This window comes from Protopterus annectens, chromosome 7.part0, assembly GCF_019279795.1.
Source record: "Protopterus annectens isolate FY-2018-M chromosome 7.part0, PAN1.0, whole genome shotgun sequence".
Taxonomy (NCBI): Eukaryota; Metazoa; Chordata; order Ceratodontiformes; family Protopteridae; genus Protopterus; species Protopterus annectens.
The window spans coordinates 1141075020-1141092649 of NC_056739.1; the positions used below are offsets into that span (position 1 = coordinate 1141075020).

Below are 17630 nucleotides of genomic sequence, written 5' to 3' on the forward strand. Positions count from 1 at the left end.
CATGGACTAAATCTGCATTTCGGCATCTTGCATCCTACTAATCCCATGTGCAAAGCTGCATATGAGGAAACTTCAACGGTACCTAAAAAACTTATGGTCTCTACACAGCCACAGCTTGGAAACAATTATACCACTAATTCCATGCCTTCAAAAGGAATTTCTGTGGTGGGCTCAAGCATGCCAAAGAAACACAGGTCTCCCTTTCTGTGTACCTCAAGCAACTCAAATCATCACAACAGACGCCTCAGACTACGCCTGGGGAGCACACATGACAAATCAGCGCCTTCAGGGAAAATGGTCCCAAAAAGAGAAGCACATACACATCAACCAAAAGGAAATGCTAGCCATGCAAAATGCTATTATGACCTTCAAGTACCTACTGTATCCAGGCCAGCTATTGATAAGGACAGACAACACCACAGTGATGTGGTACATAAACAGGGGGGAACTCATTCATACCCCCTGGTGCAGGCAAGCCATGACCCTATGGAACACAGCACTGGAATTACAAATTCAACTACAGGCACAATTCCTGCCAGGGAAGGAAAACACACTGGCAGACAGCCTAAGCAGAAATATGACAGATCCATACGAATGGAAGTTGCATCCTCAAGTTTTCACAAAGATAACTCAGGCATGGGGACAGCCAGACATAGATCTCTTTGCTACCCACAGAAATTACCAGTTAAAAAAATTTTGTTCAAGGACCTATCATCCACAGGCCTGGAAAGTGGACGCACTTTCTTTCAATTGGACAACGTTGACAGTCTATGCCTTTCTGCCTCTTCCTCTGCTGCCCAAAGTCCTATTAAAAGCCAGAGCAGAGAGGCCGAAAATGATTCTCATTGCTCCATACTGGCCAAGACAACACTGGTATCCGCTCCTGAAGAGCCTGACACATTCCCCACCGTGGATCCTACCTCTAGTCTCTCTTCTGTTGTCCCAGTACAACTATTAAACCCTTCACAGCCAGCTCAAAACCCTAAATCTAGCTGCATGGAGAATTCCTTGATTTCCCAACAGACCCTCCTCTCCAAGGAGGTGCAGGATGTCATCTTGGAGGCCAGAAGACCTTCTACTAGAAAAGCCTACTCCGCCAAATGGAAACGATTTTGTGCCTGGAATCAAGAAAAGGGCCAGAATCCTTGGGTAATAAATTTACCTCAAATTTTACAGTACCTAGCTGAGATGTTAAACAGTGGACTTTCCTTCTCCTCCATCAAAATCCACGCTTCAGCCATTTCTTCACAATACAACACAGATCCTCCTTTATTCTCTCATCTTCTCTTAAGGCAGTTCCTCAGAGGGGCAAAGAATATAAAACCCCAAGGAAACCACCAGTCCCCGCTTGGGACCTCAACTTTGTATTGGAAAAGCTGACCCTTCCTCCCTTCGAGCCACCTTCTTCAACAGAGCTACAATACTTGTCATGGAAAACAGCCTTCCTTCTGGCTATCACCTCAGCACGCAGGGTTTCGGAGCTGCAGGCCCTCATGGCTGTGCAACCTTTCATCATTTTCCATCAGGACAGAGTTTCCTTACGAACCAACCCTACCTTCATGCCAAAGGTAGTATCCAGTGTAGCTTTGAATCAGACTATCCACTTACCTACCTTTTATCCTAATCCACAAAACAAAGGGGAAAGACTACTACATTCCTTGGACATTCACAGACAACTTCGTTATTATTTGGACAGGACAAAGCCATTCAGGAAATCCGAGCAACTCTTTGTGTCCTATGCTACAGGTGCTCAAGGAAAGGCTATTTCAAAACAGACCATCTCAAAATGGATAGCCCACTGCATACGCTTTTGTTACTCATTTCATGGAAAAACTGTGCCTACATGCATCGGATCCCACTCCACCAGGGCCACAGCTACCTCTGCAGCTTTTCTCAGGGGGGTCCCTACCAAGGACATCTTGGAAGCAGCCACTTGGAGTTCAGTGCACACTTTCTCCAAGCACTATCACCTTCCACTATACTCTAAATCTAGAGCAGGATTTGCCACAGCAGTCTTGCAGGGCATCCTTGCTCCTCCTAGTTCCACTTAGTTCCTGCCACTCCTACTTAGCTTTGGGATTCTTCCCATCTGTAATGACTGCAGCTGTATGCACTATGAACATAGTACAGTTTTGTACCTACCATAAATGTAGATGTTCTAGTGCTCATACAGCTGCAGTCCAGGTTACCCCCCCTCCGTCCCCTCTTAGGACAGGCCTTATGACAAACACCTTCTCATACAACCTATTTGGGGTATTCTTTTATGGTGTATTTGCTTGCAACTAATGTTTTTTGTTTATTCTATATTGCATGATTACATAAATGTATGTGTTGCCTTCCTTCTGGGGGCACCTAACATCTGGGGCAAGAAAAACTGAAGAAGATGGCGTCGGCTGCCTCTTTTATACCCCTGCCGCACTGACATCAGTGAGGAAGCAACGACAACCGACGCCGGACCTAGACTTTGGAATTCGGCCGAACGAGGACCCGACTGACGGCAGGATAACCTCATCTGTAATGACTGCAGCTGTATGAGCGCTCGAACATCTACATTTATGGTAGGTACAAAACTGTACTTTCTCAGAAAAGAGGGCAGTTGACCCCCCATCCTAGATCTATCCATTCTGAACACCTCCCTGGTGGTCCCCAAATTCAAAATGCTAACTTTGCAGCAGCTGCTGTCTATGCTGACAAAAAATGCCTGGTTAGTGATCCTAGCCCTAAAAGATTCTTGCTCTACATTCCCATAACGGAATCCTGCAGGAAATTCCTGTGCTTCAGAGCAGGCTCATAACACTTTCACTTCTGTGCGGCTACCCTTTGGCTTATCTACTGCTCCCCAGGGTATTCTCCATATCCTTAGCCCCGGCCATAACATTTTACAGGCGGAGAAATATACAGATTTACCCTTATCTGGACAACTGCCTCATTCAGGCAGAGTGCAAAGAAAAGCTGCTCCAGGACCCCCTCTTTGTCTAAACCCTCCTAATCTCCTTAGGGTTCACCATCAATGAGAAGAATTCAAGCAAACACCCTCCAGAAATATCATTTTCTTGGGATCACTGCTGGACACACCATCCCAAATGGCCTTCCTGTCCCCAAAAAAGCTGAGCTTCCTGCCTCTTTACTTTACACAGCTGGCTTCCAGAAGTCACCTCACTGCGAGGAAGTTCCTGTAAGCCTTGCGGTACATGGCATCTGGCATCTTTTTAATTCCTTCTGCCATGCTTCACATGAGAAAACTTCAGTGGTATCTAAAGAACCTTTGGTGTCAGCACTCAGCCTCTAGAGACCTCTGTCCCCCTGATCTCCTGTGTAAGGGCCAAGTTTCTCTGGTGGGCAGGGGCCTGTGCCAAGAACAAGGGTCTTCCCTTCATTCTCTGCCCAACCGAGCAGACCATCACCACCGACGCCTCAGACATTGCATGGGGCACTCACCTAGCAGGCAGGTGCACCCGAGGTCTTTGGGATGCCCAGCACCTTCCCTTACACATCAGCCAGAAGGAAATGATGGCAGTATAAAAAGCTCTGACATCCTTCAAACCCCATCGCAGGCCAGAGGTTCTCCTTATCAACATATATAACACCACATTAATGTGGTACATCAACAGACAGGGAGGAACCCAGTCTTACACTCTGTGCAGGCTAGCCATGAACCTCTGGCTGACAGCCTCCTCCATGGGATTCCACCTAATAGCCCAATACCTACCAGGGATCAACAGCACCCTGGCAGACCACTTAAGCAGAAACTTACTGGACCCCCCACGAATGGCAGCTCCACAGAAAAATCTTTTTGCAAGTCAGTCAGGAGTGGGGAACTCCGGAGTTGGATCTCTTTGCTTCGCACCTCAACCACCAGCTGAAAAAATTCTGTACCAGGGAGTATCACCACCTAGTGTGGAAGTTGGATGCCTTGACCTTCCCCTGGGACTCCCTCTTTGTGTATGCATTCCCTCTTCTACCCCTTATTCCCTAGGCACTGATCAAGATAAGGGAGGAGAGACCAAAGGCCGTCGTCATTGCTCCAGATTGGCCCAGACAGCATTGGTACCCCTTACTGCACAGGCTGACATTATAGCCTTCCAGGGAGCTTCCCATGATCTCAGACCTCTTGACTCAGGTGGCGGTGGGGGGAATGCTTCACCCAGACTTGCAGACTCTCAAACTGTCAGCAAGGCTAATATTCTAAAGGCGAACAAGAGGACCATGTTAAGCAAACAGTTCCTAGACATCATCACAGAGGCCAGAAGGCTCAGCACTAGAAAATCTTACACAGGCAAACGGAAACGTTTCTGCTCCTGGAGTCAGTCCAGAGGAGGCAAATCCTAACAACTTTCCATCCCTCTTATCCTGGACTAGCTAGCGGAGTTGCTCAATAGTGGCCTCTCCTTCTCTTCTATTAAAATCCACTCCTCAGCCATTTCAGCTCATTTCGATACAGATCAGCCCCTGTTCTCACATCTTTGATTTAACAATTCCTCAGAGGGGCTTTTAATGTCAGACCTCCCAGAAGGCCACCCACGCCAGCCTGGGACCTGAATTATGTTTTGGAAAAACTAACCTTACCACCCTTCGAACCTGCTGCTTCAGCAGAACTGAGGTACCTGTCCTGGTAAACTGCTTTCCTACTAGCTATCACCTCAGCCAGAAGGGTTTCGGAACTTCAGGCACTGATGGCCATTGAGCCCTTCATCATTTTCCATGCAGCCAGGATCTCCCTGATGACTAATCCCTCCTTTATGCCCAAGGTGTTATCTGATGTGACTCACAACCAGGTCATACATCTACCCACCTTCTTTCCTAACCCTCAAAACGAGGGGGAAAGAATTCTGCACTCACTAGACATGCAGAGACAGCCCAGATACTACCTGGACCATACTAAACCCTTCAGGAAAACTTCTTGTCAGCTTTGCCCCAGGGGCAGAGGGGAAGGCCATTTCCAAGCAAACCATTTCCAAATGGATATCCCACTGTATCTATTTCTGCTACATATTACATGGGAAACCACCCCCTTAGTCTATTCGTACCCATTCCACTAGGGCAGCCCCCACTTCCACAGCATTCCTCAGAGGAGTTCCCACCAGGGACATCATGGAAGCTGCCACCTGGACGTCTGTCTGTACCTTTACAAAGCATTGCCACCTACCTCTTTTCTCCAAGGGTAGGGCAGGGTTTGCCACTGCAGTTCTGCATGGCATGCTGACCCATACCTAGGTCTCTTTGCTAATCCTACCACCCCTCTCCTCAGCTTTGGGAATCCTCTCACCTGTGATGACTGCAGCAGTGAAACACGAAGAACATAGTACAGTTGTGTACACTTACCATAAATGTTGATGTTCAAGTGTATTCACTGTTGCAGTCCTAGTTTCCCTCCTTCCCCCTTGTATCGTCTTTCCTTAGTGAGACATAAGCTTCTTATGGTGGCTTTTAGCCACCAGGACCACTTTACCATCTTTCCTTGGGCTTCTGACTGGTTATGGCAAGAAAAAATGATGTAATGGCATCAGCTGTCTTGCTTTATAGCACATATGACCTAACGTCAGTCAACAAGCAACAGCAGCTGATGCAGAAAAACATTGACTCTGGTATTCGGGCCGGCGGAGGCCTACCACAGCAGGGATAACTCACAGGTGATAACTGCAACAGTGAATACACTTGAACATCTACATTTATGGTAAGTGTACACAACTGTACTTTCTGCCTAGTTTCCTGTTTTCTTTTCATTAAGGAATTTAACAGAATACTTTTTTTGCTGTGTAATGTGCCTTCTTACTGTTTTAACCTAAGAAATATGCAAGACAAAAATGTTAATTAGAGTTTAAGATATAATGGCTTCCTTGTTTTGTTCAGACACAATTTATGGATTTAGTGAAATTGTCTGCTGTCTTCCCAGAGCTTATATATGGAAAGATTTCAGTGGGCCACACAAATAATCTGCCTACTAAGCCATGGCAGTTGCTAATAGACAATGTATCTTATTTTTGTGCAGTTTTGTTTGTTAGTTAGAAGCTTTTTTCCATGAGTATTCAAGATGTTCTTCGTGTTTCACTGTTGCACTCATTACATTTGGGTAATCCTGCTGGCATGTTGCCCTCAGCCGGCCTGAATTCCAAAGTCTTTGGTCCTGCGTCGGCTGCTGTCGCCCATTCCCTGACGTCAGTGGTATAAAAGAAGCAGCCAACGCCATTTTCTTTATTCTTTCTTGCCGCATGGTGCCCGAAGCAGAAGCAGTTCACAAGTGCCGATCGGCCGACTCCTGAGATTTTCGTGTTCAAGTTTCAGATCCGATGTCTTCAATAAAGCTAAGTACCCCGTTGGGGAAACTTTTTTCTTGCTTCAGACCGATGTCAGAAAAAGTTAATAATTGTATTTCTTGTGGGAAGCAAATACCTCATAAGGATTTTCATTTTTACTGTATTCATTGCCTAGGCCCTGATCACAACGTTTCTGGTTGTTGGTTTTGTGCTGATTTAACCAATGCACTATTAAGCGTCTGTATGATTTTGCTTTAAACTATTTTGGACGCCGGTTTAATTATCTAGAAATGTCGTCTGATAACCATCTGACTAACGGAGTTCACAAAAAACGCAAAGAAAAGGAAAGAGATAGATAACCGAGGCTCAAAACCGATGACAAAGCTTCTCCTAAGCCAGTCGCCGGTCCTGAGTGTGGTACTTTCGCAGCCCCTGACGCCCACTACTTTAGAGTCGCAGGCCGCTACCGACTCCCACGTGGAGTCGGCCATGCCGCTGGAAACTCAAGGTATTGGAGCCCTATTATTAGCCCTAATATTGGAGGGATATTATCCCTTCAGATGGGTCCAGAGCCGCTGAGCAGGCACCGGCTTCTGAGGGTGTATTCAGACCTAAACATCTTTACATCAAACCGACTTCAGCTTCAAAGGCAAAGACTAAAGCACCTTCCAAAGCAAAGAAACAAACTCAAGAGCCACGTGGTCAGGCCTCTATGCCCAAAAAACAGATGTTCAAAATGGCCGAAGACTTGATTACCTTGATCAGGGGTTCCCATCCCCCTCCTGATAAGAGGCCTAGGCAAGAGACTGACTATGATTCTTCAGATCAGGTTTCCATTTCTTCTGATTTCTCTAGGAATATTCTCTTCCCCCCATGAGGATTCTGATGCTTTGGAATCTATACCTTCAGCTTCTCGTCCAGAGGACTATTCTTTTGGGGAAACCTTACATACCATGAGGGAGCATTTCCACTGGGAGAGCCAAGATTTTTCAGAATCTAAAAAGAGGCTCAAGGATTTCCTTTTACCACCTCAACACAAGCCACTAGCCATCCCACCTGTGATTGGCATTGTAGATGATGTGTTTTCGGAGTCTAGTCTTACCCCTGACTCCTTACCTCCAGCTTCTGTTAAGCCTGACATATATTACAGGGTTCCTGACTCTCATAAATTCCTTTTTAAAAACCCTGCTGCAGACCCAGAAACTATTTCTCAGGGTCCCAAAGGAGTTGAGGCTTCCACTGCAAAAAACCCTACCCCCTCTGACAGAGATTCTAGGACACTGGACAGATGGGGAAAAAAAGCTTTACATATCTGCTACCTTGGCTATAAGGGCCTTAAACTGTCAGTTTCATATGCTCAAATATCAGCAACATGTCATGGCATTGCTTAAGCAGAAAATGTTGTTAAACTCTGAATGTGCAGAAAACAAGGAAATGCAGGATGTATTGCATGCAGCTGAACAAGTTGGAAAGCATAATTTGCAATGTGGTTTTGAATCTTTAGAGGCCTCCTGCAGGGCTGCAGTTACAGGTCCTGTAATTAGGAGGCATGCTTAGTTAAAGGAACAAAATCTGCCTGATCATGTTAAAGTTAAATTATTAGATGCGCCTTTACAGCATGATACTTGGTTTGGTGTTAAAGAAAATGGAGGACAACGCTAAATCTATGCAAACAGTCAAAGATTTTTTATAAGTACAGCCACCTAGGTTTAGTAGACACTAGCCAACAAAGAATTGGTCCTTTCCTGTGTCAGACAGACCTCAAAGGGGCAGATCCAGACGCCCTAGAGGCAGACCCCAGGCGCAAGGTTCATACCGCTCAAAGCAATGGGGGGCTTCTACCTCCAAAGTTGGAGAAGACAAATCACAAGCATACAGGAAACAGTCCCAATGACTTCCCCCTGCCTGCACCAGGCACTTATCTCGTGGCAGCACCCTTAGGGGGAAAATTATCACTTTTTTCTCAAAATTGGCACATTATAACCCAGGACAAGTGGGTCCTAAATATGTCACAAGGCTACAAGTTCCATTTCCATATCCTGCCAAAGGCAAACGGCTGGCCAGATCTGCCAAAAAATCAGTGGGCAGAGGCACCAAAACAAGTCTCATCCCTCATGGACATGGGGGCCATTCAACAAGTACCAGAGCAAGAGCAGGGTTAAGGATTTTACTCACGACTGTTCTTGGTACCCAGAAAGGACAAGGCCTGGAGGCCAATACTGGACCTGTCTATTTTGAACACATTCCTGGATATACCAAAATTCAAGATGTTGACCTTGCAGCAGCTTCTACCCATGCTGGGCAAGAACGCCTGGCTTGTGACTTTAGACATAAAAGAGGCATACCTGCATGTCCAAATCAGACAAATATGCAGAAGATACATCAGATTCAAGGCTGGCTCAATGCATTACCAATTCTCTGCACTGCCCTTTGGCTTATCTACTGCGCCCAGGGTCTTTACAAAGTGCCTGGCACCAGTAATTGCATTTTGCAGACAGAGGAATATAAATATATCCTTACTTGGACGACTGTCTAATTCAGGCAGAGAACAAGGACGTTCTTCTACAGCATCTGGCGTTTGTGAAAAGACTTCTAACATGCCTGGGGTACACAGTCAACGAAAAGAAATCAAAACTAGCACCCTCTCAAGAGATAATATTCCAGGGTGCAAGCTTAAGTGCAACTGCCCAGATGGCTTATCTCACGCCAGACAAACAATGGCAACTGACTACCTATTTCAAATTGTTGGCAACAAAGGCCCAGTTATCTGCAAGAAAAATTCTGCAGGCTTTGGGCTTCATGGCATCCTGCATCCTACTAATTCCATATGCAAGACTGCATACAAGGAAACTTCAATGGTACCTAAAAAGTGTTTGGACTCAACATTGCCACAGCCTGGAAACTATAATTACTCTCATTCTCTGCCTGCAACAGGAGTTTTGATGGTGGGAAAAGGGACAGCCATTCACATTATCCCCAGCCAGGCAGACACTAACAACGGATGCATCAGATTATGCCTAGGGGCCCACATCGCAGGAAGATGCATTCAGGGCACATGGACATCAAACCAAATGCATCTACATATCAATCAAAAAGAGATGCTAGCAGTTCAAAATGCCCTGACAGCCTTCAAGGACCTACTTCATCCAGGACAGCTATTGATAAAGACAGACAACGCTATGGTCATGTGGTATATAAACAAGCAGGGGGGCACACATTCTTACCCCCTTTGCAGACTAACCATGTCTTTGTGGGACACGGCATTAACTTACCAAGTACATCTGCAGGCACAATTCCTGCCAGGAAGGAAAAATACTCTGGCAGACGAACTAAGCAGAAACTTCATGGATCCCCACAAGTGGCACCTGGATCCACAAGTCTTCAGCATGAGAACAAGGAAATGGGGATGCCCGGACATAGACCTTTTTGCCTCCCCTCACAACTACCAGCTAAAAAGATTCTGCACAGGGATTTAGCACAGAGAAGTATGGAAAGTGGATGACCTGTCTTTCAGCTGGAAAAACCTATCAGTGTATGCATTTCCCCCTCTGCCTCTCCTCCGCAAGGTACTCCTAAATGTCAGACAGGAGTAGCCAAAGATGATACTGATTGCCCCAGACTGGCCTTGCCAGTACTGGTATCCAATATTAAGGAGCTTGTCTCAATGCCCAGCTTGGACCTAACCTCAAATACCTCATCTACTGTCCCAGCAAAACAGTCAGATCCTGCACAGCCAACTCAAAACTTTAAACCTGACAGCATGGCGAATAATGTAGTCATACAAAACACACCTCTCAGTAAAGCTGTGATGGATGTCATTTTGGAAGCCAGAAGGCCTAGTACTAGAAAATCTTATGCTGGAAAATGGAAGATTCTTTGCTTGGAACCAGGCACAAGGAATTGATACAGCTGTGCCAAATATTCCTCAGATTTTGCAATACTTAACTGAGATGCTGGACAAAGGCCTATCTTTTTCATCTATTAAAATTCATGCCTCTGTCATTTTGGCTCATTACAATGTAGAGCCACCAATCCTTTCTCATCCCTTATTAAAGCAGTACCTCAGAGGAGCCAAAAATGTAAGACCTCCAAGGAGATCACCAATGCCTGAATGGGACCTCAACTATGTCTTGGAAAAACTTGCGCTGCCTCCTTTTGAGCCAGCTGCTACTGCTGATATAAAGTTTTTATCTTGGAAAACAGCTCTGCTCCTAGCAGTAACTTCTGCAAGACAAGTTTCAGAGCTACAGGCACTCATGGTTGTGGAACCTTTTATCCAGACAGGGTCTCTCTGATGACAAACTCAGCATTTATGCCTAAGGTGGTGTCCAGTGTGGCTCTCAACCAAACTATTCACCTGCCAACCTTTTATCCAAATCCACAGAACAAGGGGGAGAGAATTCTGCATTCTCTGGATGTACACAGACCGCTTAGATTCTACTTGGACAGAACCAAAGTTTTCAGAAAGACAGAGCAATTACTATTCACATATGCTGCAGGATCACAAGGAAAGGCTATCTCAAAGCAGACTATTTCAAAGTGGATAGACCACTGCATTCGTTTCTGCTATGTACACCATGGCAAGCCAGTACCCAAGGGCATTAAGCCACACTCAACCAGAGCTGCAGCCACTTCAGCAGGATTTCTCAGGGGAGTACCTACCAAGGACATTTTATAAGCTTCTACTTGGAGTTCAGTGCACACCTTTACAAAGCACTATCTTCTGCCATTCTACTCTAAATCCAGGGCAGGCTTTGCCACTGCATTTCTGCAGGGCCTCATAGCCACTCCTAATGCTGTTTAGCTCCAGCCTCCCAACCTTAGCTTTGGGACTGTACCCAAATGTAATGACTGCAACAGTGAAATACGAAGAACATAGTACAGTTATGTACACTTACCATAAATGTAGATGTTCGAGTGTATTCACTGTTGCAGTCCAGGTTACTTACCCACCATCCCCCTTTTCTTCTGATTGAACCTCACCATCCCCCTTTTCTTCTGTTGGAACCTATGTGGTGTATTTGTTTGTAGATAAAGGTAAATTTTATATTGGTGCATGTAATTATACATATCTGAATTTTGGCAACCCTTTTGGGGGGGCACCTGACATCTGGGACAAGAAAAACTAAAGAAAAACTAAAGAAAATGGTGTCAGCTGCTTCTTTTATACCCTTGATGACCTGACGTCAGGGAAGGGGCGATAGCGGCTGACACAGGACCCAAGACTTTGGAATTCAGGCTGGCTGAGGGCAACCTGCCAGCAGGATTACCCAAATGTAATGACTGCAACAGTGAATACACTATAATATCTACATTTATGGTAATTGTACACAACTGTACTTTCACATGAATGCTCACCTCTTCATCTTTGCTGAAAAAGCTGTTTTTTTCTAGCTTCTGATGAGCATAATTGGATTGAGATGGAATCCAAGTATTTATTGGCAACATATGTTTTAGGAAGCCAAATATAGCCAAATGTAGGTGGTAAATGACCTATAACATACTTCCCTGGACAATATGAAGAGAAAGTATGAAGCTCTTGGACTGTGCATTAAAGCAAGTATGATCCTAGCATTCAGCAGTATTTTACCTTAACCAAGGATGATTCCACAGTATGAACAGAAGATTATTGACTTTAATAATTGGCTTAGCTTCTGGTGTCATTCAATTGAGGGTTCAATAGTTGTCAGCAAGGGAGGTTATGGTCGAAACACCACACTGATTTGCAAGTATGGTCTGTACATGTACCCTCTAAGCATTCATATATAGGCTAAAATGTTGTTCTCCTCCATAGTGCCTTTTTAGGCAAGGTTACACTGACAAACCTTCCCACATAGCAAAAGCATCCTAAGGGAATCTGAAGATGTTACTTCAGTGCCAGGAGCTTGAACAAGAAATTCCACTCCTTCCAAACTTTCCTAACCTTGGAGATTGCAGACATCTGTGAAGTTACTGAGACATGGTTTAAAGTAAAGGAGAACACCCCAGCAGTGCAGGGCCACAATGCATTTCACACATTTAGCAAAGCTGCTGCACAGGCAGGGACTACAGGTGGAGTTGTATCAATCTATATCAGTAACAAACCCGCCTCAACACTGGTCAAACAGGATGACATGCTCAAGCTTCTGCACATCCAAATTAGCCAAGTCAGAGTCCAAAACCATATCCTTATAAACTATAAGTCACCCTCTATGACACTGGAAATCCATAGCTCATGTTTAAACTTACTGGAGACCCTGACCATTCAACCCAATGCAATACTCATGGCATGGCAACTTTAACTACCCCACTATAAAGTGGGAATCATACACAAACTTTATACTTGCAGGCACAGAGATTCTTGGACTTTGTAAACACAAAACACCCTGGACCAGATACTCCATACTCCTATTAAGAGTTCAAACATACTGGGCCTGGTACTCAAAAACATGAGAAAATGCTTCATTCCCCATTGTAATTTTCTTCCCCATTAAGGTTAGACCATAAAGCTGTCTCCATCAAACATAACCCTCCTAACAGTCACTAGGGAGCAAGTCCTAAATGTACTCGCCAATGTCAAGAACACCAGATTGATGGGCCTCAATAATAGCCCAGCATGCCTGCTAGATAACATGAAACTTGACCTGTCAGTACCACTTAAACTCGGTGATTAACTGTAGCCTTCAGACAGGCTTCATGCAATGCAGATGGAAAACTGCAATGGTCATCCCTCTGCACAAAGGATGAGCCATCAATGAACCCTGGTTACTACAGGCTACAAGTCTGACTAGTTTCATATGCAAAGCCCTGGAAAGACTTGTCAACAAAATGGTTAATAATAGCATAGAAAACCTTCAGACACTGGATCCAAGCTAGTTTGGTTTCAAGGGCAGATCATGCCTACTCAGTTGACTTCTTTGAGAAGATCACCAAGGCAATGGATGAGAGTGAAACAATGCGTACTGCTTACCTTGACCTGGCTTAGGCATTTGATACAGTAGCCCACTCAGACATTGTAAACAAACTCATGGAATTAGGCATAAGCATCTGTGTTATGCATGGGATAGCCAGCTGGCTGTCCGATAAGACCCAGGAAGTTAACATAGGGGAATTCGCATCCACAAAGAGGCCAGTGGAGTCCCTCGGGGCTTTGTGCTTGGTCCACTCCTTATTAGCATCTTTTTCTCAGAAGTCATGGCCAGTGTCATTTGCCTCTGGTCGACCAAGTTTGGAGATTGCAAACTAGTATTTATTATAGAATGCCCCCCCCGTCACTAATATCCTTCATGTAGGGCTAACACAGACAAATGACTGGTGTGAGACCCATGGTTTAACACTTGGTGCCAAGAAATGCATAATAGTGCCCTTTGGGAAGTTGGCTACCCCAGAAAAATGCTTCATTGATAACACACCTCTAAGAGTAGACCCAGAAGACAGGGATTTGAGGATGTATGTAGACAGAAACTTGGCATTCGACCAACCTGTGTGTAAGGTGGTGAGTAACATAGAACAATTTCCTTAACTTTTAAGCAAGGGAGTAACATCTAGGTCCAAGAAAGTCATCGTTCCACAATATTCATCCTTCATCAAACCCACCATTGAGTGCAATGCTCTCTTTAGTATGTACCTGACCAGACACATGCAACAGCTGGAACATCCACAAAGAAGTTGATAACATATCTACTGTAGATTGCCTCACAGCCCTATCCCTAGGGCTCTGTCTTTTACTGACTGTTGAGGGGCAACCTATGCCTGGCATTCAAGGCATCCTTGGAAACCACTTTGACCTTTTGCATATCTGCAAAATGAATAGCATCAAAACTATCTGATCTAGGAATTTAAACCATGCTTGTGACATTAATAGGTCATGCTTGAGGTATAGATATGTGTCTCAGGGAAAACCCCTTCTTTGGAGCAGGCTTTACATCCATGTGAAGCAGAGTTCTTCTCTAACCCTGTTCAGGCATGTCCTGGACCGGTGAATGCGAAATTGGAAACTCACCCCTGGTCTGACACCTCTGTCTGTAATGGACAGAGGCAGCCTATGGCACCAGAACTTGTTAGATGCTTGTAGGATGCATGGCTAGGCTTATAAAAGACCCTGTGGCCATTAGCCTAGTATACACCTTTGATCCCATGACCCGATTTAGTGGCTGAATGGTCCAAGTTGGATTTTATTTTGCTTGTGAAATGAATACTGTATTGTTAAAATTAGGCTTAAAGCACTGCATTTAAATTAGTTTTACATTGCTGTTATGGAACTTATTGCGGTTTGTTTTCTATTTTCTTACAGTTCTTTTGAGGTTCAGAATAAAATCTGTGCCCTACCTAGGTAATTAATGATGGTCACCAGGAGTTTTTTCACTGTCATATGTAAACTTCTAATATAATTCTAAATATGTTTCCTATATTGTGTTACCTTGTTTAATAAATTCATGATTAGATGCCATGTTATTGCATCCAGAATAAATTTAAGAATGTAAAACTTGTTTGTTTTTTACAGGATGAGTTACCTCATCTCTCCAAGTATGAGAAGAAGAGACTGAAAAATATTCAAGAAAATGCAAAATTTTTTGCATCTCTTAAAGTGAAAGAGGTCTGTGCAAGTCAAGTTGTTGAAAATAATTTTGAATGCTTTTTCTTGAATTTGACCACATTGATTATCTGCTTAAAATATTGCTAGCATTTTAGTGAGTCTGATTTGTTTTTTTTTTTTTTTTTTTTTTTTTGTGGGGGTGGAGATGGAGGGATCTGAGACTTTGTTAATGTACAAATGAAGATACCAACCAGAAAGCCCCCGTTGCCTTTAGTTTGTTAGCCCTACACAGGTGTTGATAGTGTATTCTTATCCTGTCCTTTTCTCTGTTAATACCAAGCAGTTTTAGTCTGTCATGGTTTGTTTGCAGTTTACTGTTGCTTCATGCACTCCAAATCAGATTTTTGCCTCCCATTCAGGTAATGATTTCTTCAGCCCACACCATACAGACAGATTTTTTTTTTCTTTTCATGTTTCTGATGTAGACATCCCCAGATTTCATCTCACCCATTTTACCTCAGCACCTCCATTCTCATTGGTAACTCTTGCACACTTTCTACCAGCCTAATTTTCTTTACTTTTACAGTCTGCATAACTATGTACAGTTTTCTAAATATGACTTTACCAGTGTTTAGCATGATAAAAAGATGACCTCTGCATTTCTGGAGTCAACTTCCCTTGGTGCATACATTAGCACCTTTCTGGCCTTTTGCTTCTGCCCTTTCACACTGCATAGTGGGTTTCTCTTGGGGTAATTATTAGCTATTATACAACGACCCCCCCATTAATATTCTAAAATGTGCACGCTGATTGGTCAGCTTGCACGTTGTAAATCAGAGTTGTACTAATGGAAAAATGTCCGGTCGCCCAGACTTTTTCCATTAGTATAACTCTTTTTCTTTTAAAGCAACGTAGAACGCAAGATCTCCGTTGCTTTTTACACACTGTGTCGCTATGTTAAATGAGTTTAACATAGTGAGACCGCTCACTAACGGAGATCTTCCTATCTCTGTTGCTTTTTTTAAAGGTGGCTCGCTATGCTAAATGGGTTTAACATAGCGAGACAGCTTTAAAAAAAGCAAAGGAGATTCTCCGTTGCTTTTTTTAAAGCTTTCTCGCTATGTTAAACTCCTTTAACATAGCGAGACACTTTGTAAAAAGCAACGGAGATCTTGCTTTCTCTGTTGCTTTTGCCCACAGCTCTGATGTACTGCGTAAGCATACGCATGCGCAGTACATCAGAACTGCTGCAGAATACCAGACAGCTGTGGAAGGGCAGCAAGGAGGCATTATTCAATGCCATTATTTAAGAAAAGTGATTATTTCTTTTCTTAAATAATGTCATTGTATAATAGCAATAACCTACTTCTGGGTGTGGGTAATGCTGGATTTACCCACGGTTGTCTTTGTTTGGCCATTCGGGCTTCGCCCTCTTGACCAAACCACACCAACCATGGGTAAATCCAGCATTACCCACACCCAGGCGTGGGTTATTGCTATACAGTTTTATTCCTTTATAAGTTCATAGCCAAACAAGCTTGATGAACTGATCTCTTCCCTGCAGTGTGCATCATGTTGCACTTCTTCATAGTTGAAATTTTACCTAACATACAAAGGCAAATGCTCGCTACATTTGGGTTGTGTCAGGAGGTGTGCTGACCACCAGAGTATGATGCTGCAGCAAAATCCAGGCCTGTGCAGTTCCCAAGATGTACAGAGGCCGGTGTTGCAAGCTGCATCTGTTATCTGCCACTGGCATCAGCAGTTTGGGTTCAACAAAAACACCTCTGGTGGTTGCCTGGATTTTGGCCACATAGCCAGCTGTCACAATACAGAGAACAAATGGGCCAGTTTGTGTTGGGATGAGTGATTGCTGATAGTTAGCAATGGCATAAGAAAATAAATGTTGTGTAATATACTATAGCAAAATAATGTAGAGAAAGATGTGGTCATAAAAATCCATTTTATATATATCTGTTTGAAGTGTATTAGGTGTAACAAAGTGTAAGCTCAAACTGTTTTAGGTTCATAGGTTTATACTAGGCTATCTGCCCCAAGGCATTTATAAGCCTAGCCAGAATTTTTGTGGCTTACGCCACCCCTTATATGAAAAAATACTGTACCCATTAGTTTGTTGTGCCTCTGTCCAGCAGTGACACAGAGATGATTCCCGGGGTAAACCTACGATCTCCCATCCACAGGTCAAGATTTCTCTTGAACAGAGCCAGCGAGGTGCTCTGCCTCACATGGACCGGGACTCTATTCCACAGCATAGGGAGTCTCTGAGTGATAAATCTATCCCTCCAGCACGTCCTATTTATATCCGTGCTAAGGTTTAAGTTGCTTGCTCTAGTGGTTTTGGTGGATTTGGATTTTTTGAGGTGGAGCATGTCCATTAATTCCGGGTTGGACATGGCCTTGTATGTCAGGCACATGTCACCTCTGAGCAGATGGTATGCGACTGAATAGAGCTGGAGTTTCTTCAATCTGGCAGCATATGACAGATTTTGGAGTCCCTTTATCCTTTTGGTGAGAAACTTTTGGGGTCTCTCCAATTGCTGCAGATGTCTGGCGAGATACATCCCGAATGGGGCATTGTACTCGATCATTGGTCTGATAAGTGAAGAGTACAGGGGAACAATGACCTCACTAGATCTGGATGTGAATCCCTTCATGATCAGGTGGGCAATGTAGAAGGTCTTTCTAACCACTTTAGCAACATGAGTGTCAAAAGAAAGGCCACTGTCAACCTGGGTCCCCAGGTCCCTGATAACCTCTTCTGTGCTTAGTGGATTGCCACCTATATGGTATCTTGGGGTTACCTTGTTTTTCCCGAAGGGTATGACTATACATTTTTTGGC

At 44.1% G+C, this 17630-nt stretch overlaps 1 protein-coding gene across 2 annotated transcripts in view; it reads left to right on the forward strand.

Annotated features, from left to right (window-relative positions):
- The window catches only part of LOC122806909 (WD repeat-containing protein 76-like), a 950729-nt gene that overhangs the window by 266442 nt on the left and 666657 nt on the right, over window positions 1-17630 (forward strand). For both annotated transcript variants that reach the window (XM_044077718.1, XM_044077717.1), the window contains one exon: window positions 14737-14829. In XM_044077718.1, coding sequence (XP_043933653.1) covers window positions 14737-14829 — 93 coding nt within the window. The remainder of the gene's footprint in view (window positions 1-14736; window positions 14830-17630) is intronic.